The sequence below is a fragment of the Cyanistes caeruleus genome, chromosome 16 (assembly GCF_971803275.1).
Source record: "Cyanistes caeruleus chromosome 16, bCyaCae1.hap1.1, whole genome shotgun sequence".
NCBI classification, from domain to species: Eukaryota; Metazoa; Chordata; class Aves; order Passeriformes; family Paridae; genus Cyanistes; species Cyanistes caeruleus.
In genome coordinates, this window is record NC_141716.1 from 16,970,176 (window position 1) to 16,991,321 (window position 21,146).

Sequence of the window (21,146 nt, forward strand, 5' to 3'; positions counted from 1 at the left end):
GGTTGCTTACTGTAGCAAAAAGTGAGGTGATGGGGATAGGCATCTGAAATTATCTGCTCCACAGAGATGGGTTTAAATCCTCTTTCATTTGCTGTTAATGGAGTAGAGGACAAAGGACCCATGAAAAGGAGAAGAAGCAGCTGTACTGGGAATGATGCCATATTCACCATTCTGAGTCCTAAAAGAAGGCCCCCAAAGCAGACCATGGCAAACCAGTTCAGGAATGGGGAGTGTGCACCATCCTAGAGGCTCTACTGCTGCTGACATTGCTGCTCTTCTGTGGGTCCAGGCTCCTGACTGACTGAAGAACAGCTTGGGCTGTGTTCAAGAAATCAAACATCACCACAGATTTTTTTTTTTTGTCAGACAATCACACTTGCCCCTTCACCTTCTGCACAACAGGCAAAGCCACGTCAGAAAAATTCGCTTAGTACAGACGCTGAGAAACCAAGTGCAACCTCCAGGTGGCTCCGATTCACTCAAGATTTGCATATCAAAGCCAGGGAAAGGCTGTAAAACTCATCTCTATCCTGGACCTGCAGAGAGCCTCCAGAAGGTCTCTAGCATCAGCTCCTTATAGTAATCCTCCTTCAGCTGAGTTGGACAATTCAGGCTTTATTCACTGCCTTCTTGCAGCTGAGTCCATAACAGCTGTAATTTACATTTTAGGATGAAAAAAAGTATCCAAAACAAACATCTCCCTCATACACACACACACACACACACACACATATATATATGCATATATATTTAATTAATGTATTTTGAATACACGTGTCCTTCTAACAAGAATTATAAAGGAACTAAAATAAATATGTCAGCCTGTTCACAAAACTCTCCTGCTTCTGAAAATAAGCACTATGCAAACAAACCAACCTCTGCTTTGCCAGAGACAGACCACACTGTGAAAATCCAGAACAAATGCTGATTGCTCAAAGCCTGAGAACATACTCTTAGCTTCAGCAAGAGCAGAACTGGGGCAGGCCTCTGAAAGCAAAGCCCAGTCTGGCAACACATTGCATAGAGAAGAGAGAATAACACCATAGTTTGGGTGGGTTAGGAGTACAAGAGAGCCTGGAAAAGGTCTTACCATAAAAAGCATCTCATTACTTTTGTGTTTTTAATTAAAAAAACAATAACAAAAAACAACAAAACAAACATAACCTTGTGCTAGACCCCAAGCCTTCTGCTAGGTGGTATTTTCAAAGATGAAGATGTAAGATGGGAAACTTGGTGGCTTTCTGCTTGCTTGGACTCTGTTGGCTCTTGCCTCTTTCCTGGCTTTCTCAAATTTTCCCCCAGCCTTGGTACCAGCACTGTTGGCTCCATCTTGCTGCTGTTAGCCTCTTGATTCACCCCAAATCCAGAGCAGAACAGACAGCCAATGGGTAGTTCATTCCATGGAAGCAGGTTGGAGCAACACCGAAATTACCAGCAAATTTCCCCAAGATCCTGTCTCAGAAAGAAAGAAGTAAAAAACAAGGACTTTCAGGACACAGGTGAGATGTCCTGGGGTCTCTACAAAATGAGAGAGGAGGGGCATAAAGAAGGACAGACACCGTGACAAGCCATTCCACAATGATAATCAGCTTAAAATATAGTCCAGCACAGTCTCAAAGGCTTAAGGCCTGACAGCCCAAGAACAGTACCTGAGCCTTGGGTGGGACGGATGCACGGGATCTTAGAGTCCAGTATGTCAGCAGGGAGAAAGGAGGGCAGCACAGACACTCCCACACCAACCTTCACGTTTCTTCATCATCCACTCTGGGCTAAGTGTTGCCCACCAGGTTTGGACTGATTTGGGTCCTGAAAGCACTCCCTGGAGCCACACAGAGAGCACCCCAAGGGGAGGGGAAGACAGAAGAACTTGAACTGCTGCTCATCCCCAACACATCCTTCACCCCCCTTCACAGGATGGGGGAACTCTACAACAGAGGGAAGACTAAGAGACAGAAAACATCCCGGTTTTCACAGCTTTGAGACAAATCACAAAGCACCTGCTGGATGGGCACTCTGAACAGGAGGAGATGACGTACTGGAGACATAGGCACCACGGGACTGCTCAAAACAACACTAAAGGAAATTGCACCTGAGGGCAGGAGGAGCAGTATAATAAACTCCTGTTAAAAAAATCTTGGTGATACAGACCAGGCACAGCTCTTCATCAGAGAGCTATGTTAAGCACAGACTCTTCCTGCAGCTCCTCTATCCGAGATGCAGAGGACTACCTGCCACTTCCTTGGAGGCCAAGGACCTCTCACTTCTGTCTCCAAATTGTCATTGAGCATGAGCACCTTGGACTGTGTTATGGCTAGAGACAAGCTGTGGCCACTTCAGCCTCAGCAGAAGGCAGAAGACATGTCAAAAAGCACTCAGCATCAAGAAGCTTACAGGTGCTTCCCTCCACTCTTTGCAATGATCTACAGGCTGGGCAGGGACACACATCTGGCAAGCAGCGTCTCCTGCCTATTTGTCCCCGGCAGCCCATTGGTTTCACATGCTGAGGAGCAAAATCATTTGTGGAGCTTGAGCCCCAGGCCACAGCAGAGAAGTGAGCTAGCTTCTGTGGGCCACAGGACCTGCCTTGACACCCTGTCCAGCCCTCAAGCTGCTGTCATGGCATACCATGGGTTTCTCTTGCCGCCATGGCTGGAGTTTTCATTTTGCAGGTCTGAGCACAAGCCCAAAACTCCAGTACTAAAACAGCCTCCCCTGCAAAAGCTCTGGTTTGCCCTAGACACAGTGGCACCTCCTAAGCTCAATGAAAGCTTCAGCAGAGTTATTTTTCCTTTTAAGGGGCTGAGCATTTAAGAACAAGTTGCAGAAGAAAAAAAAAAAAACCTGGCAGTTTTCAGCCCCTCTCCTTACAAAATGTGCTGCATGCATCCACAGCTGTATCCAAATCACAGCTGCTGGAAAGCAGGCAGCTGTGGGGGGAAGCTCAGTGCCAGCAGGACGGTCCCTGCCCGCAGGACATGAGGTGCCCTGGCAGGGAGCTGAGACACGGCACAGCTAGGTACTGGCCACTTACCTGCACACCCTTAGGCTGCATCAATCCCAGGACACATGGTCAGGTCTGCCGCTGGAATGGAACCAGGATTGGGACTGATACTAACACTGATACTACCACTGCACCTGATGGTGACTGCATCCCACCTCAACATGCTCAGAACTAGACTTTGTCCCCAACAGACAGGATTTACACAGGAAAACTTCAATTTTATCAATATCCTAGAGAGGAAATATTCCACAGTTGCTGAAGTGAAGGCATTACAGGACAACCTGCCAGTTCAGCAACAAATGATGACCATGGCCGGGATGCCTACCTTCCACCCCTGGTGCTCCCCCATGGCGGCATGTTGGGCTCAGCCCCAAGGAGGCAGCCTGATGCCTTCCCATCACCCCCATGTCGATGCCCATAATTTCAGGCTGGATTTGTGCAGGCACACTGCAAGGATGGCTTGATGAGCATCACCATGGTCATCCCACCTGTACAGGGTCCCACCAAAGAGGGCAGCAGGACTCATGCAAGGTAATCACCAGACGCACAGTCACATCCTTCCAGGAGTATAAATCTCTGCAGACAGATACCCAAGATATATGCTTTCTCCATGTCTTCTTGGGACACACCAAGCTAAGACAAATGATGCCAGCTGAAGCAGATCTGAGCTTCATCCTCTTCTGAGAGTGTGTGCAGGCACCAAGTCATACAGGATCTGCCCATAATGGCACTCAAAGCAGCTAAGAGCCTCCTAGCATGAATGAAACTCTAAAATCAGGCCTAGGCTGTCTGTGATTTTTTTTTAAAGGGCACGCATACAAACAACAGGAAAGGATGGAAATGAAACCCCTGAGTCTCCTGCCTTCTCAATGGGCCCCAGCACATCTTAGCACTACCTGCTGATTGAAACCCTGGTCAGTGACTAGAAAACTGAACATGGCTCCACAGACCTGTAAGACCCCCACGCCTCCTGGCAGCTACTGAACAGAAGTAAACTGGACCTAAGCAGGATGACATTTCCCAATGCTGACAAAGCTCCACCCTGGGTGAAGAGCATCATGCCCTTAAGATGCAGGAATGAGGTGCCGAAGTTGTACCTGCCAAAATGATGTAGGGGAAGAGCCTAGAGCCCTGGAGAAGTAGCATATATCAAGCTAGGCCAAAGCAAGTAATGTCACGTCAATGATAACACAAAACATCCTGTTTCAAGGACAGCAGCACCTGCTGCCCTGTCACCCTGTAATTACTGACAAAAGTCTTGAATTATCTAGCTTGCTGCCCAGCTGCTTCACGACTGAGATTTACTCTTTACCACCTCCTATGTCACCACTACCAATTTCAGGGATTCCTCCCAGCATTGCCAGGAAGCCCTTGCAGCCAGGGGCCCAGCACAGCAGCTGCTGCCTCAGACAGTTGATGCCAAGGAAAGCAGTCTGGGAATAGGAGGTTCCACAATCAGAAGCTGTTTTAGAAAAGCTGCACATAAACCCAGCAACTGCTCCAATATCTTGGGAGCAACCCACAACCTGAATAATGTGAAAGGAGCAGGACTCAGCAGTGACTGATCTTCATCATTTCCCAGATCATCCTGGGCTCAGTCACACAATGATAGGCACTGCACAGACATAAACACACTGCAGTGCAGCATAGTCTCCCCATAAAGGAGGGCAAAAGAACAACAATTCTTGTGTCATCTTCACTGAAGGGTAGAGAGAGCCCATAGCAGCCAGAAGAGAACAAAATAAATAGCCAACTCCCAAGGCTCATTTGCATCACACACAGGGATGTTTTTTTTTGCTGCAGAAGGGAACACTGAGCAATGACAAGAAAGCATTTACAGAGTTTTCTGAGCAGTGTCACAGGGTGAATAGAGGGAAGACAGGAAAAGAAGAGAAGCTTCTAGAACCAGTAAAGGGAAACCAATCAACCAGTTCCTCAGAACCAAATGGCCATCACTGTGAAAGCAGGCAGGGTTGGGGACTCAAGAACCTCTCAAGACACCCACCTCTGATCTATAATAACTCCACCAAACCATGAAAAAAATTACAATTTTAGCTTTTCTAAAGGCAGCACATGAACAGGCAGTGATGAGGAACAGAAGCAGACTGAGACTGTAATTACAGGGTGGAGAACCTGCTCTGCCAGGCCATGCACAACTGGACAGTGTCACCTCAGGTGCTAGCAGAGGAAGGCCGACAAACAGCCAGATCACAGAACATAATGCTTTCAAGAACCACTCAGCAAAGTTACATATCTGAGGCAGCTACATTCCTAAAAGTGTGACATTAGCAAAATAATGGCCCTCTGTCTCTGTTCATTCAAAGGGCTGACAGTCATTTATGAGCTGAAAAACAGAGCCCCTTGAAAACTCATGCACAACACAGCCACGAACAGTAGGAGACCAAGTAATTTTCCAGATAGCAGAGTCCAGAAAACACTGTGGGCTAAAAGCACAAAACAAATATAACAGTGTTTCCTCACAACTTTTTTAGGCTGATTCATTCTTCAGCAAATCCCTCCAGCTGCATATGTCTCTGACAACTCCATTGAAAAAATCATGAAGGAACAAATGCAGTGAAGCTCTTGAAAGTATTAGCTGTCCAAGCTTGTTATGTGTGACTCAAGTTAACCACTGCAGTGCTGGGTTGGCAGAGGAATTTGGTTGCAAATCAAAGACAAAGAATAGGAGCAGGTTGGCAGCAGGTCAAAGAACTAACTGTCTGCAAACAAAAAACTCTCTGCTGTACTGTGAGCTGTCATGAGGAAGCTCATCCCAACAGGACTTGTGCAGAGGAGCCACTTCAGTGTCATCATTTTCTCCAGCCCAAAGCACACAAATTTCCTCTGGCAAAGAAAGAGAGGTAGTAAGTAGTTGAAAAAATCAGGCAGAAAGTTAATAACTCTTTATCAAACAATAAGGTAGAAGAATTAGTATCTCATGGAAAAGAGGTCCTTTCACTTGTTTTGCCTACAGTAATTGCTGAATGACAAGCACATCAGACACAACAGAGTCAGGATGTTGCAAAGCCAATGCACTGGACCCATAGCATTGGCCCCTCCTGCACACCTGCCCCACAGAGAAGCACATGGGTCCCTGCTGAACGCACAGCTCCAGCTCTGGCAAGCTCACCTATCCCTGAATGAATTCTCAGTTTGGGATGAAAAACACAGCCCATGTTTGACTATTTTGTATTATTTTTTATTCCGATGTAATAAACCATGAAAAAAGCTTCCTCCAAAAGGAAAGGCATGCTTAATTGCTGCCCCAAACTGACATTCTTTTCCTGATTGTCTCTACAACATTACAGTATGAGCAGGAGTCACATCTGCCAAGCTGTATTTCAGCCTCTGCTTTGTTTGCTACACACTTGCATCTGCAAGACCAGCAGAGACTACAGTAACACCCTGAACTCCAAATAAGCCAAAGTACTAGTTATGTATAGTTCCAGTGCTTTGTCATTAACAAGCTCTGGCTTGATTTAATGAGAAACAAAGACTGAGGTACTTGACCTCGCCTTAAAATGCAGTCACAGATTTTTTAGAACTGAACATCTCTTCAATCTCACAGATGTAAGACCTCACAAAACAAAACACAATTAGTTAAAGCCCCAAATTTGCCTTTGCTCTCACCATGTCATATAAACAAAGGTGGGATTAACCAGGGGAGACCTCACTGTCATCTCCAACACACCCACAAAAGGAAGTGGAGGGGCAAGTACCAATCTCTTCTCTCTTGTGGCCAGTGACAGGACTTGAGGAAACAGCATGAAGCTGAGTTGGAGGAGGTTTAGGTTGGATATCAGGAAAAAGTTTTTCCCCCAATGGGTGGCTGAGGACTGGAACAGGCTCCCTAGGGTACTGGTCACAGCACCAAGCTCTTGGCTGAGCTCAAGAAGCATTTGGAGAACACTCAGGCACAGGGTAGGATAACTGGACTGTCCTAGGCAGAGCCAGGAGGTGGACTTAGTGATCCTGATGGGTCCCATCCAACTCAGTATATTCTATGATTCCCAGGAGTCCACAAGAAGGCAGTTGGTGGCAAATAACTGTGTCAGTCACCAAAGTGAATGGTCTCAAAATGGCCTCAGTTGTTTCTTGGAGAGGCCCAGGAAAAACCAGCTGGGCTGAAGAAGGAGGTAGTCTCACATGACATATGCTGCCTCCCCAGGAAGACTCAGCTCTTGGCAGTACCTCTGGAGGTACTACCTTGAACAGACCCTCCCAAGAAATGGGAAGAGCAGCAACAAAAGAAGGATGCAGTCACTCATTGTGGACATCACAATTACTTCCTGATTTGGACAAACCCTTTACAGGGCATATACTCATTTCTTCAGCCTCTCCAAGGAGGCTGGTAACATAAAGAATTCCTCGGTTTCACTCCATCATTTTCACTCAGTTAATGACAGTAGGCTACCAATCCAGCAAGTCAGGGAGATCAAGGCAAGTGTAATATCAAAAAGAGTGACATACAAAGCTGCAAGTTCCAAGACTGCCAATGAAACTTTCAAGTTGGTGAGGAAGGGGACGGAAGGTTTTACAGTTAATAGATACACTTCAGCAGAAGAAAAGTGAACTCCCTGAATGAGAGGAGACTGGTCTGGCAAAACAACTCCTTCCTCTGGAGGGACAAAACTAGAGAACTGCAGTTGTGACTTGTGTACACCCAGAATCAGAGCTGGGGACAGACTCATGACCCTGGTTTGCACACATTGCAGCCCTTCAGAGATACTCAGGCTCAAGTGGACCCACCATCTTAAGCAAAAGCCCAGGCTTCACCTTTTCCACAGCTCTTTAAAAGGCACCAAAAGATCACCCTGGTGATGATCTTTTTGACACAGTTCCAACTCAAAGCAGATTCATGCAGGCATGCTAATGCACTCTGGAGTTTTAAACACAGCTAAATTCAACTAGTGACAAGAACAGTTGAGCTGCAATTTTAAATAATCAGGCTTTACCTTGTTTAAATAACCAGGAGATAAGTAAAGAAATCATGTAGAACAGAGCTTGGCAAAGATCATGTTTAGTTTGCACCAGGTTCTCCCCTTGACTAAATCATTCTGAAATAAACACTTAAACTACTTTGCATAGCTGGAGGAGTAAATACATGTCATCTGTTTGTCCTGGTTTCAGGGAAGGGGGAGAAAGGGGGGAAAAAAGGGAACTGAAAGGAATATTGAGACGACTTTCTTACAAATGGCACAAAAGAGACATCTCAACTCAGTGGGTGGTTGCAGAGCTGGCAGCAACTAGACAGGATCTCCAGTACAAAAAAAATCCAGGAAATCCAGTGTTGCTTCTCCCCACAATTGATTCAAAATGAGCTTATTCCTTGCACTTGGTACATGAGGAAGAAGCAGCTTCCTGGCTACCATGGCAGGAAACATAGTTATTAATAGCATCACAATGAGCAAGTATCAGAAGTTTTGTTGCAGCACTGGAGGATCTTGGCTGGTTCACGAAAATATGTGTTGCCATGGCAGTAATTGCTATACATGGCAACAGTGAACAGTGGGGTGAGAACAATATACTTCTTGATTTAGTGCCCAAAACAAGTTCCTTTTGTTTTCTCCCACCAAAACCCACACATTTATTAGCTTGTGTTGAGTCCAAAACTGAGTTTTTCACTTTCAGTAGTGGCAAGGAAGATAGCAAAAAAGAAACCAATTCAGGAAGACATCAAAGCAGGCACCACTCTGTCCTTCTGCAATGGCATGGTTGATGGATTAGGGCCAGAAACGTGGATCACATTCAACTTTGCTTTTTATTTGATATCCACCTAGACAGTCTTCATCTGCCAAATACTATGTACCCAATACATAGTATTTGCTACTGTAAAAAAAAAAAAAAGCAAAAACCTGTAGAGGTGCTTAAAGCAAAGCCTCTTCCAAGATGGGATGATCTGACATTCAATATCCAACATGGCAGCAGACCACAATGATGTTTGTGCTGTTCTGTCCTTTGTTTCCCTCTTTGCAGTTCCCAGCCTCCTCTTCCCTTCCTACAGCACTGCAGAGCACCAAGCACATACAGGGTGCTGATACTCTCCAGAACCACCTGTTATCCTCAACTCATTCCTGAATTTCAGTGCTCAGGATTTCTTCACTAATTTGCTCTTCCCCAGCCACCACTATCATCCCTGTTTCTAGATCAGGTACAAACACTGAGCAGCAGAGATCACAGCCTGGCTCCCCCAGGGCTTCCTTCCTCAATAAAGTCTGATCATCTACTCCTCATCTTTGCAACCAATCTTTTAACCATTTATTCACCCATGATGGACTTTTCCTTAATACACTGCAGTGAGGTCCACTAAACCACTCGATCAACCCTGCAATGTACTTGGAAACACCTTCCAAGCACCAGTGGAGTCATGTAGCTCAGTTTTGGGCTACAAAAGCCATATTGGCTCTTCCTCAACAAGTCACACACATTTATGTTGCCACTTAATATTGGTTTCCAGAAACTTTGAAGAGTGTAAGACATACACCTTTGATAAAACCAACTGCCCCTTCCATTCTGTCTACAGGTGAGACATTCAAAGAGGTTTGTTAAGCAAAACATGTAAGCCTGGTCGTGCCTTTTTCTCCTTATTCTCCCTCACTGCTCAAGAATCCACACATGTACTACAGATGCTAAAGGCATATGGCTGGCCATTCCCCCTAGTAACTATTTCAGATTGGCTGTCATAAGCTTACCCAAACATTTTTTCAATCCGATGATGCCTTTTGCATCCACAACCCCCAAGAACACTGAAATCAGAACTTCATCAGATTGCGTAAAATAAATGGCCTTCCTATCTGCTTTAAACCAATCTCCTTTAGGTTTCACCAAGTGCCCATAGTTCTTAGGGCCACAAGACTTGGTAGAAAAAATTCAACTTATCCATAAAAAGGGGAAACACTGTCCCCATCTTTTGAAAGGGTAGAAAGGAGGACCCTGGGAACTACCAGCCTGTCAGCCTCACCCCTGTGCCTGGGAAGATCATGGAACAGACCCTCCTGGAAGCTCTGCTAAGGACATGGAGGTGACTCAGGATAGTCAGCATAGCTTCACCAAGGGCAAGTCCTCCCTGACCAATCCAGTGGCCTTGTACGATGGCATAGCTGAGTAGACAAGGGAGGGGACACGGATGTCATTTATCTGGACTTCTGTAAAGCCTTTAACACAGATCCCCACAACATCCTTCTCTCTAAATTGGAGAGAGATGGATTTGATGAGTGGACTGTTAGACAGATAAAATGCTTGGACAGTCACATCCAGAGAGTAGTGCTCAAAGGCTCAGAGTCCCAATGGACATCAGTGACAAGTGGGGTCCCTCAGGCATCCATACTGGGACAAGTGTTATTTAATATCTTCATTAGTACATGAAGAGAACAAGTGTACACTCCGCAGGTTTGCAGATGACACACCTGAAGGACAGGACCATTCAGAGGGACCTGGTCAAGCCTTGGTCAAGCCTTGGCCAAGGCTCAAGAAGTGGCCCATGGGAATCTCGTAAGGTTTAAGAAGGCCAGATGCTGGTGCTTCACTGGGGCTGGGTATCAGTCCCAGTATCAATCCAGACTGGGGCAGGAACAGATTGAGAACAGCCCTGATAAGAAGGATTTAGGGGTGCTGGTGGATGAGAGGCTGCACACCATGTGTGCTGGCACCCAGAAACCAACCATGTCCTGGGATACATCAAAAGAACAATGGGCAGCAGGTCAAGGGAGGCAATGCTGCCCCTCTACTCCCCTCAGGTGAGGCCCCACCTGCAGTGCTGCATCCAGCTCTGGAGTCCTCAGCGCCAGACAGACACAGACCTGGTGGAGCCAGTCCAAAGGAAGCCACCAAGTTGATCAGAGGGATGGAGCACTACTGCTATGTGGAAAGGATGAGAGAATTTGGTTTGATCAGCCTGGAAAAGAGGAGGCTTAGGGGTGGCATAATTGCAGCCTCCCAGTTCCTAAAGGAGGCTTACAAGGAAGATGGACAGGGACATTGTACAAGAGCATGTAGTGACAAAGGGGAATAGATTCAAACTGAGAGTAGGTTTAGATGAGATCTTAGGAGGAAATTCTTTGGTCGGAGGGTGGTGAGGCACTGGACTGGGTTTTGTTCAGAATAACTGTAGATGTCCCTTCCCTGAGCTGTTCGGGGCCAGGCTAAATGGAGCTCTGAGCAACCTGTGAAAGATCTCCCTGTCCATGGCAGGAGGTTGGAAGTAGGTGATCTTTAAGATCTTTTCCAACCCAAACCATTTTCTATTACCTTCATGACTTTGTGTACCTTGATCTTGCTATGCAAGACTTTTCCAAACCAAGGAGTCACAAATTTTATGTTCTCTTCTCATAAGGCAGCTGATCTGTCCCTTAGTAATTTTAATTATCTTCTCTGCAGTCTCTCTAACAACACTGTCATTTTCACAATGCAAAACTCTGAACAGCATGCAGCCTCTAAGACAAAGTGTTAGAGAGGGTCACACTGATGCCCTCTGCTTTGGTATTAACTCCCTTGCTGATGGTGACCAAAACTGATTGGTTTCTTTGGCTAACATCACAGACAGAACTGATGATTTCAGAGAACTGTCAATGACTCCAAGCCCCTTCTCAAGCTATAACCACTGTTATATAAGTTCCAGGTTGAGTATAGAACAGGCCCAGTACAGGTAATTTTTCCCTGTTCACCACATTTTCCTACACTGGAACTTATCTGTCATGTATTAGTGCACTTCCTTGGTTCTGTGAGGTTCTTATGGATTTCCTCATCTTCAGTGAGCTATTCAACCCATTGAAGAAACAGAGGAGCCTCTGCAAACCTGGGAATGTCACTGTACCCCTCTACACCTCATCCATAAAGTGCAAAACACTCCCTGCACCAGTTTCTCAGACCTTGCTGCTGACTTCCCCAGACTGAAAAAGACCAGTAAGCCCTACCCTTTGCAGTCTATGCTTTCACCAGCTCTCAGTCCATAAAAAGACCCTTCCTCCACGCCCATAGCGACTCCCTCTTGTGTCTTTGTCACACAAATTTGCCGAAGGTTGTCAGAAAACACATATACATGAAGCCCAGTGATCCTGCTCCCAGCATGCTCATCAACCTCCTGCAGATCCGTGAGGCAGACACAGGGTGTGCCTTTACAATAGTCCTGCTAACACTGCTCCAAGCAGCTTGGCCGTGCCTTCAGCAAACTTGTTCCTCATTGCAAAGACTTAGGCACAGGGGTCAGACCCAACAGTCCATGTGTTGGGGGTTATATGTCCTTTCCTTTAGTTCTGGCTCAACTATGGAATTTTTACCCATTAGTTGCAGGGGAAGACCTGATTGCTGGAACTTGGTGGGTGCTTGAGAAACACAAAGAGTTTGGCTGGGCCCAGGGGGGAAGGGAGGGCAGAAAAAAGGGAGGGCAGGTGTAGCTGAGTGCTGGCTGGCTTCTTCAGCTTCAGAGAAGGACACTTTGCTGAGAGCTGTTACTGCAGAGAGAAGGGAATTTGCCATCACCCAAACAGAGCTGCTGCTGCTTCTTCTTCCTTCATTGGTGGGCCTCACACCTCCTGTCCTGCTGGGACACGGCAGTGCCAGCCACCGTCATGGAGCTGCTGATCCACCTCAGCCACCGGCCCAGGATCTCTGCTCATCCCTGCTGTTCCAGCTGAGTGTTCCTCAGAGCCCTGCAGGAGCACCGGGACTGCCCGCCCGAGGGAGTTTGTGAAGCAAAGCCTCTCCTCCATCCCTTTCCTTCCTGGCCGAGAAGGCTGTCAAGGGGTCCCTGGTTCTGTTTTCTTGCTAATGCTGTAGCTATTGTTGTTTGTTTACCTGGTTATACTAGTAAAGAACTGTTATTCCTATCCCCAGATCTCTGCCTGAGAGCCCCTTGATTTCAAAATTATAATAATTTGGAGGGAAGGGGTCTACATTTTCATTCCAAGGGAGGCTCCTGCCCTCCCTAGCAGACACCTGTCTTCTAAACCGAGACACCATGGAATCCTCAATACTCTTCACAGCCCTTCCCTAGCAGCACACCTGGACAAATACTGAGCCATTTCCTCAATTTCCTCAAGACTCTCAGCTTTTAAAAATGCCGCTGCATTTGCCACCACCAATTTATGTCATACCAAGGGCACTTTAGCAGCAGCATACACATGAAACTATCTCAGCAATTTCAGATTTAAGATCCTTTGGCACTCTTGAGTAAGTGCTATCTGCTCCTTAATTTCTTATTGGTTCCTCTATTTGCTCTAAAACTACTTCTACTGATGTTCAATGCAAGAAACTTCTCAGACAGTTCTTCTTTAGCAAGCTTGTAGTTTGCAAAGCTCCTTCACAGGAGTCAAGATGGCCAAAAGTGGTTTAGATTTTTTTGTGATAGCTTTATCTTATGTGCCTCCCACACTTTGATCTCTTCTGCTGCCAGTTTCTGATGCATTTGAAAGCTCATCGTATTTGGCAAATTTAGCACCTATGCACTGAGTTTTCATATGTAACTGCATATTCCGTTTCCAGATGCCCAAAACTAGATTTTTTTCCAGCTGGAAACATGTTACACAACCAAAGCATCCCCTAAGGCACCTACCAGGTGAGAGGTAGAGGGGTCAAGGTTTCTCCTTCCTGGGAGAAATACAGGATGACATCAAAGGGCAGCAAAGATTCCAGGAGAGCAGCGCCCTGCAACAGCATTTCCCTTCTAAGAAACTGCCACAGCTTGAACCCTCTCCATTGATTATTTTCAGCACTACTGAGCTCAGAGCTGTAGCCAAAGTTGAGGCCAGCAGGACCTTGGCATGAGACATGCAAGAGACAAGAGGCTGAGCCCAATGGCTAACAAACTGCAAAACAAGTTTAGTCAGCAACGGGTTTTAATGTAAAATATAAAAGCATCATGGATCAATTCTTGCCTGAAGCACAGTAAAAATGAGGATTTAATCTCCCAGCTGTTCATTCCTTTTCTCATCTTCTCTCACAGCTTAGCAGGTGTGAAGTTGAAAGATGAAGCTTGATCAGCACAGAGAGCTCTGCTACAACAGAGCTGCACCCAAGGAGGGGATGGCTGAATGCCCCCTGTAGCAGCACCTAGTTTTCACAGTCAGCCACCCTGATATTGCTTTCTTTCCATGGGTTCACATTACCTCCTGTCATAATGAGGGGCTGCACTTCCCAGAGGACCAACAGAGCAGTCCAAGCTCTATCACAGACACATCTCACTGTTAAAGCTCTTCATGCTACCATTCACATTTGCCTTTCCCAGGGCAAACAGCCACACCATTCAGGAGGGTTTACAGCTATTTACCTATAAACAAAGCAATACAAGTTCCTACCATAAGAAACAGACACAAAATGGTAATTTCTGGGGAATACTGTTAATTCATGTAAAGTTCCTCAAATATCTGCAGTCTATAAAACCTCTGGGTTTAAGCCTGGTGCAGCTGGAATTTGAAGGGCAAGAAAGCTGCACTGCTGGCAGTTCCATTAAAAATTTGTCTGTTTTCTGACCACCCGCACGCTCTTGCTTGAAGAAATGGCCACCATTGCGAACAGCAGAGGCTTGAGCAAGGTAATAGGAATTAACTGCATGCTCTCCTCTGCTTGCACCAAGGACCCACCACATGCCATTCCTGGAGTTGGAGTTGGTGCCACACGCCCTGCCAAGACCAGGGTAATAGAGCCACCTGGGCCAGATGCAGTGGCTATTTTACTTCTCATCCAGAATACAAGATGCACGTTTTATCAGGAGACACTCTAAAACAGAAAATTTTGTTCCTCCCCAGTGAGACTCCACAGCAGCTCAAAATCGACACCTTTCAAGCTCAGCTCACCACCCAAGTCATCCAGGCCAGGCAGGCATGGGCACAACTACTGGAAGATGTTTGTTTTTGCATTTTGAGCTGAACTCTGTAGTTTCACTAAACCATTTGGTGATCACCATGCTGTTCACTCTTTCCCATTTGAAGTCTTTTCTTCCTGCTCCAGGGAGAGAAGGGTGAACAAAGCAGCCCAAGGTGAAACTTCCCTGTAGCCCTGCAGCAAGTACAACTTCACTGAACACTGGGTTACCAAAAAGCTTTTCCCCATGCACAGACAGCTCTCACAGCTCAGCAGCAGCTTTGATTATCTAAAGAGAAAATAGTGAGTGATTTCATTCCTCCAAGACCAAATAAAGTTTAAACATTCAAGCGCTCAGCTGTTAGAGCACTGGATGGCTGATGGGGAGATGCCATTGGACATCAAGAGGCCACCTTCCTAGGGAAGAGATATGGGGAGACAGAGAGGTTGAAATCACTGACATGCCCCTCACTGCCAAACTCGTACCATCTTCCCTGTTTCAAGAACAAAATCAACCCAAAGACAGATCTGTCAGCCTCCCCGTTGTAGCAGAGTTTAGAATTCAAGGCCAAAGTCACTTCAACAACATTACATTCAAAGCTGGCTCAAGAGACCAGGGAAGAGGGAACAGGATGATAACATCATGGCACAATGGCACACTAAAATTGGAGTGGATGATTCAGTGATGTGTTCTCCACAACCCTCTCCCACTCTTTCCCCACGCCCAGCACTCATCACACGAGGACAGTAGAGCTCCTCAAATCCCTCACAGAGATAATTCAGCCTGGTAACTAACAGCAGATGGTTTTCTCTTGCTTTAGTGAACTCAACCACTCTGGTGACACAGAATCAAAAAAAGAAAGAAGAGGGAGGGAAGGCAGGGAGGGAAGGCAGGGAGGGAAGGCAGGGAGGGAAGGCAGGGAGGGAAGGCAGGGAGGGAAGGCAGGGAGGGAAGGCAGGGAGGGAAGGCAGGGAGGGAAGGCAGGGAGGGAAGGCAGGGAGGGAAGGCAGGGAGGGACGGCAGGGAGGGACGGCAGGGAGGGACGGCAGGGAGGGACGGCAGGGAGGGACGGCAGGGAGGGACGGCAGGGAGGGACGGCAGGGAGGGAAGGCAGGGAGGGAAGGCAGGGAGGGACGGCAGGGAGGGACGGCAGGGAGGGACGGCAGGGAGGGACGGCAGGGAGGGACGGCAGGGAGGGAAGGCAGGGAGGGACGGCAGGGAGGGACGGCAGGGAGGGACGGCAGGGAGGGACGGCAGGGAGGGAAGGAATAAAAAGAAAAAAAGAAAGTGGCAGTGCCCAGCTTCGTTGTACTGTATTCTGAATGGCAAAGTGACAACACAGACACTCTAACCTTAGTTGCAAAAGAGAGCACTTTTTATTCTTTCAGATCTTCTTTTATACACAATTCTGAAATTCGGAGCAGGTCTGAAAAGGTAAACTCTCATTGGTTATGAAACCAACACATCACCATTATTGGACAGTTAGGAACACCATCCCTTGACCATTTCTTGCAAGAAAACAACAAGACGACAAACAACACCTGTAGAGGTTGTTTTCCTTCTCTAAGGACTGCTTGGATTCCTTTTTATGATTTCCCAGGTCAGAGTGAGAAAGTTGTGTACTTGACTTTCCCACAGGCTCAAGCCAGTGCCTGAAGCCTAAAAATCTCTTATTTGATCACTGTCAGTTCCCATACAGCTTCACCTCCAGACCATCACTGTCATTCTTATTTTTTCTGCTTATTGCCATCCCAAAACAGACTTCCTCTCTGGAAGTCTCCAGAGTCTTAAACCTGTATTTTACACTAATTTCAAATTACAGCTTCAGTGAACTTTGGCTGGATTCTCATACCACCGCCAGGCATCTCCTCTGCAGTTTCTAACCCTCTGTATAAAAAGGAGCATATCTGCTTTTCACCATTATTTTCAGAGATTTAAAAACTAATTTAATGAAAATTAGAGTAGATTACTTCAGGGGCAAGCACCCTAATGAGTTTCCAAGCCAAATCTTCAATTCTCTGGCCATTTGTTCTCTAACTCACGATTGCAGATGAAAACCCAATGGTAGCACCAACCCAAGCACAAAGTTGGTGCTAAGCCCTCTAAGCCCCATTGCTGCTTCCTTCACGCTCTTTTTACGGGGCTGATTAAATATAACTCAGCCACATCCCAGCCAGACTATACATTGTATTACAAGGGTATAAATGGCTAAGATAATATACCTCCACGTTACAACGCGCTAAGCATCTGTCCTCAGGCCTACATTAAACGCTTCTCATGCCAGCTACACTCCAGGTTCTGCACCTCAACTCACAGCCATTTTACCATCTCTCTTTGCTTCACTTCATGTTGATTGGTGATGATCAAGAATTCATAAAACACTTGGAGCCTCTCCTCTCACCCTAGCTTAGAGCAATACTTGGAAGGTCCAATAAAAAAGTCCCAAAAATAACTACTGGATCTAGGGAGCCAAGAAGAGCTAAACAATGTGGTTGATACACAGCTAGATAGCTGTAGATATCAAAGGACTATCAAAGAAGCACAATGTACACAAGGAAGAAATGGGTGCAGGACCAGAAGAGGACCAAATGTGGCATTTATCATTTTACAGCAAACTGACCATGTTGAAACTAACAGCTGAACCTAAAGTACTATTTAAACACCTACATGTGTTTAAATACACCTCGGTGCCTAGATTACAATGTGACCACTTGTAGTTTACTCCATGTCTGGAAACAACTCTGCACTTGATATTTCCCACATGACACCAATAGCATACCGGGGACAAGCCCAGAGTAGATAAGACTATGTGGCAGGGGACAACTGTGCCAGCAGATTAGCTGGGGTGTGAGAAGCAGGTGCTGGAGTAGGTGAGGTGGCCAGAACCAGTGAGCAGGCTGGGGTTCCAACAATATATGAGTCAGACACTCCAGCAGTGCAGAGGAACCTTTCCAGGCAAAACTACACAGCACAGCTCATCCACTGCATTCCCTGGGCCTGTATTTAAGTATTCAGCTATAAAATCTCCTGTAAGTTTATCTGGCTTTCCTTTTTGACTGAAAATATTTTACACCGATTCATCCTTCTAACCTGAGCTTGTACACAACACATTACACTGCCTCCGAGTCAGAAAAACCCAAGACATGCATTACATGTAGTTAAAGGGGATTTGCTGAGCTCAGTCTCAGATCATCAGGCAGCATTGTGCAGGGATTTTCTTGGTATCACTAGTAATGGAGACAGTAAGCCTCTTTGTTTATTTTTTCCCAGATGAATGACACAAGCAAAAACAAGAAAAAAGAGACCTACAGAACAAAGAGGTTATCCCTGCTACAGTGCACATGGCCCTGGGCCACAAGTTCATGATGTCCACAATGACACAAAATCCCTTTACACTGAGTCTTTTCTGTCTCTGTAATAGACTTCCCAGCAAAAAGCAGCAGCCTTGTTTACCCAGGCAGGAAACAGCCCCATCTGTCAAAGCAAAGTGCCTTATGGCGGTGTCCCACAGCTGCAAAGTTACACACACAAGTGAACCTAGCACAGGTTTGTGTGGGGGACCCTTCCTGTTCAGCTTGTTTGGTTTTGGTAGATCATAAACTCTACACCTAAGAAAAAGGTTGGTTTAGAGACACCAAGGACTGTTCTGCTTCAAGCTGAGATAAGAACACACAGCAAGTCTGGGGAGCACAGGGTGCTCCCTGTTCCTCTTCACTTCATCCCATGTCTGAGCACTTGCCACAGAGGAAGGCAAAGTGCAGCAAGAGCATGGCTCAGGGAGCTGGGCGCAAGCAGAATACAAGAGGGGTAAGAAAATACACCCTCCTTGTAGAACCAGACGTATTTGCCTCTGATGGTTGAAGAAGATGTCAGAAAATAATTTCATTAAGACCTCTTTGTTTCAGAAGTTCTAGCACTCTGCAGCATAGAGTCCTTGATGGAATTTTCTACAGGATGTAAAGTACAAGGAGACAAGAGAGCCTGAAAAAATATACATTGAGCATCTCCAGCACTTTGGTCTTCCAGTGTGCCTTTTCAGGAAGAATTTTCTAAAGTTGGTATTGTCCAACTCAAATCCCTCCTTTTTGCCTGAAACATGTGTCACCCTGAAAACTCAGCTTCTGAGCTTGCTAACATAGTTTTCTAAGGACTTTCCCAGGAGAGTAACTGTAAACATAGATATGTGTACATTCTTTCTGTTACACATCTTGTGATGGGCATCTCTCATGGCCAGTGCAGTGAGAAAGTGTTATCCTGACCATCCAATCCCTGGCCGTGGTAAAAAGCCTATAAATCCTGGGAAGAAAAAAACTCTGCTCTTTATTTTACCGCACCTCGACCTGTGTCCACGTGATCTATTCATCTTCAGCAGTAACAAACATGTAACAGGGGCAGGCCACATCTCCTTGCCATGCCAACACTTGCCTGGGAATCACAGAGTCCTTTCCCTCTCCCATGCTTTGCTGCGAGCAAACAATATGGATCTCCAGCATTCTCATTTTAAGTTTTCCAAATATCTCTTGGCTGTGTGAGTTGCATAACCAAAAATGGCAGTTGACAACGCACAAAGAAAAAATCTTGGGAGAGCAGCTAGAAGATAGTTGACACCAGCTACATTGGAATTTACTGGGCTACATTTAACTGGAAACACAGAACACTTAATCTTTACAACAGTAACCTCAAACTCTTGGAACGGTAATTAGGAGGAGAGAATATATGCCAAATAATGGTATTTCCATTATCCCATGAGACAACGACCAAGTGCAAAAGGATTTTCTCTTGACCTACAGTGTCTTTTCCAGATGTATGAGCCAGATGGACCTCACAGCTGCTGCTTTAGTTAATACCTTCCTGCCACTCCAAGAACTGACTGCTTTAAGAAACTGTCCAAAACAGATTACTCTTCCTCATGGAAAGCATAAAACCCATCAAACAGACAGCTTGCTTCAATGGATACTCATGACTGAGCTACTAAAAAGCACAAGAAATTACCTGTTCATCAAAGCTGTCTTTCCTACACATGAATGGCCTTCCTTGGCAAAAGCAGGAATTAACATCAAATATGTAAGTAATGACAGCAGAACACAGAAACTTTTTATGAATCCAGTTAAAACCAAATCCCAGTGCCTGTTCCAGAATTGCTTTTTATTACAAACAAGAGACACTTCCTGAACTATTTGAATCTGCCTGGGGGACTTTTTATAGAAACATAAGCATACCTGAGGACTTTTTATAGAAACACAAGCGTATACACATCACAACAACGTGCAGATAACTGCACTCCTCTTGGGAAGGACTGACAGGGCCTAAATGGAACATTTCAATTTCTGACCTATCTATTTGCTGAAAGCTTGCAAGCACCTCCTCCTAACTGCATCACCCACTGAGAAAGCCATCTGGGGAGTATAGCAGGAACGGAAACACTGGAAAAGGACACTATAGGGAGGAGGAAACATTCCTTTCCTTTAAACTTCTGATTAGTTTCCATCAGAAAACACTGATGTATGAAGGCATTTCCCAAAGACCAGGCTTTGCCTGCACAGTCAAGCACTGGAAGGCTTGACTGCCCCTTAGGAGCTAGCTCCAGGCCACGCTGGGTCTTCTGATGGAAGCAGCTTAAAAAGGTTTTGACAGTAACGGTAGACAGGACAACCACCTTGTCCTCTACAGCCTGTCTTCTACTTCTGCCAGAAGAGCTACTGGAGGAAAACAAACTCCTGGCTTCACTTAAAGCCAGTCACCTCTAAACCATTTTATTCCAAGGAAACTGCCCTGGTAAGCTTACCAGCTCAGCAGCATGTTTAGAGGAGTGGTGAAAACAGGAGCAAGCTTATGGCAGAGGTCAGGCTTGATGATAACCTCTCCCAGCTGCACTTATTTCCACTGATTTTACAGAGCTAACAGAGACCTTTGCTATCCCAGTTCATTTACTGCCAAGTGAACTTCCACAATCCAGCCCACCCAGGAAAAGGCTCATGAGAAGAGTGGGATGACCTGCTGGGGGGGCATGGGCTTGTCCTGCAGTCAAAGTTAGGTACTGAGAGGATATGCTCTAAACATGCTGCTAAAACAGAAGGTCCAAACTGAAAAGCTTTCTTCTCCATAAGTAAAGTGGCAACCTAGTAGTATCGTTACTAAAGCATTTACCCATCAGGAAATATAGATATGACATATGTGAATTAAAAAAAAGTTAATGAATATGAATATTTATTAAACAGCATTGCCAGCAGAAAAAAAAAACAACCCATGGGCCAAAAAAGTCCTGCAGTTGTTTATGCTTTGTTACCTTTAATTACAGAAATAATCCCATTAAAGGTGATTCTTTGTATCTAAAGCTCTTCCCACAGT

General features: G+C 45.8%; 1 protein-coding gene across 5 annotated transcripts in view; it reads right to left on the reverse strand.

Moving 5' to 3' along the window:
- The window catches only part of LOC111938328 (rho GTPase-activating protein 39-like), a 63,209-nt gene that overhangs the window by 39,222 nt on the left and 2,841 nt on the right, over nucleotides 1-21,146 (reverse strand). Inside the window, exon 2 of one of the 5 annotated variants that reach the window (XM_086852722.1) lies at nucleotides 1,165-1,452. The exons of 3 other annotated variants lie outside the window; for them this stretch is intronic. Coding sequence is in view for 1 of the 2 variants with exons in the window: in XM_086852719.1 (XP_086708845.1) it covers nucleotides 1,091-1,161 (71 nt within the window). In the remaining variant the exon portion in view is untranslated. Of the gene's footprint in view, nucleotides 1-1,090; nucleotides 1,453-21,146 lie in introns of all 5 variants that reach the window. One more of the 5 variants, XM_086852719.1, reaches the window with a different exon arrangement.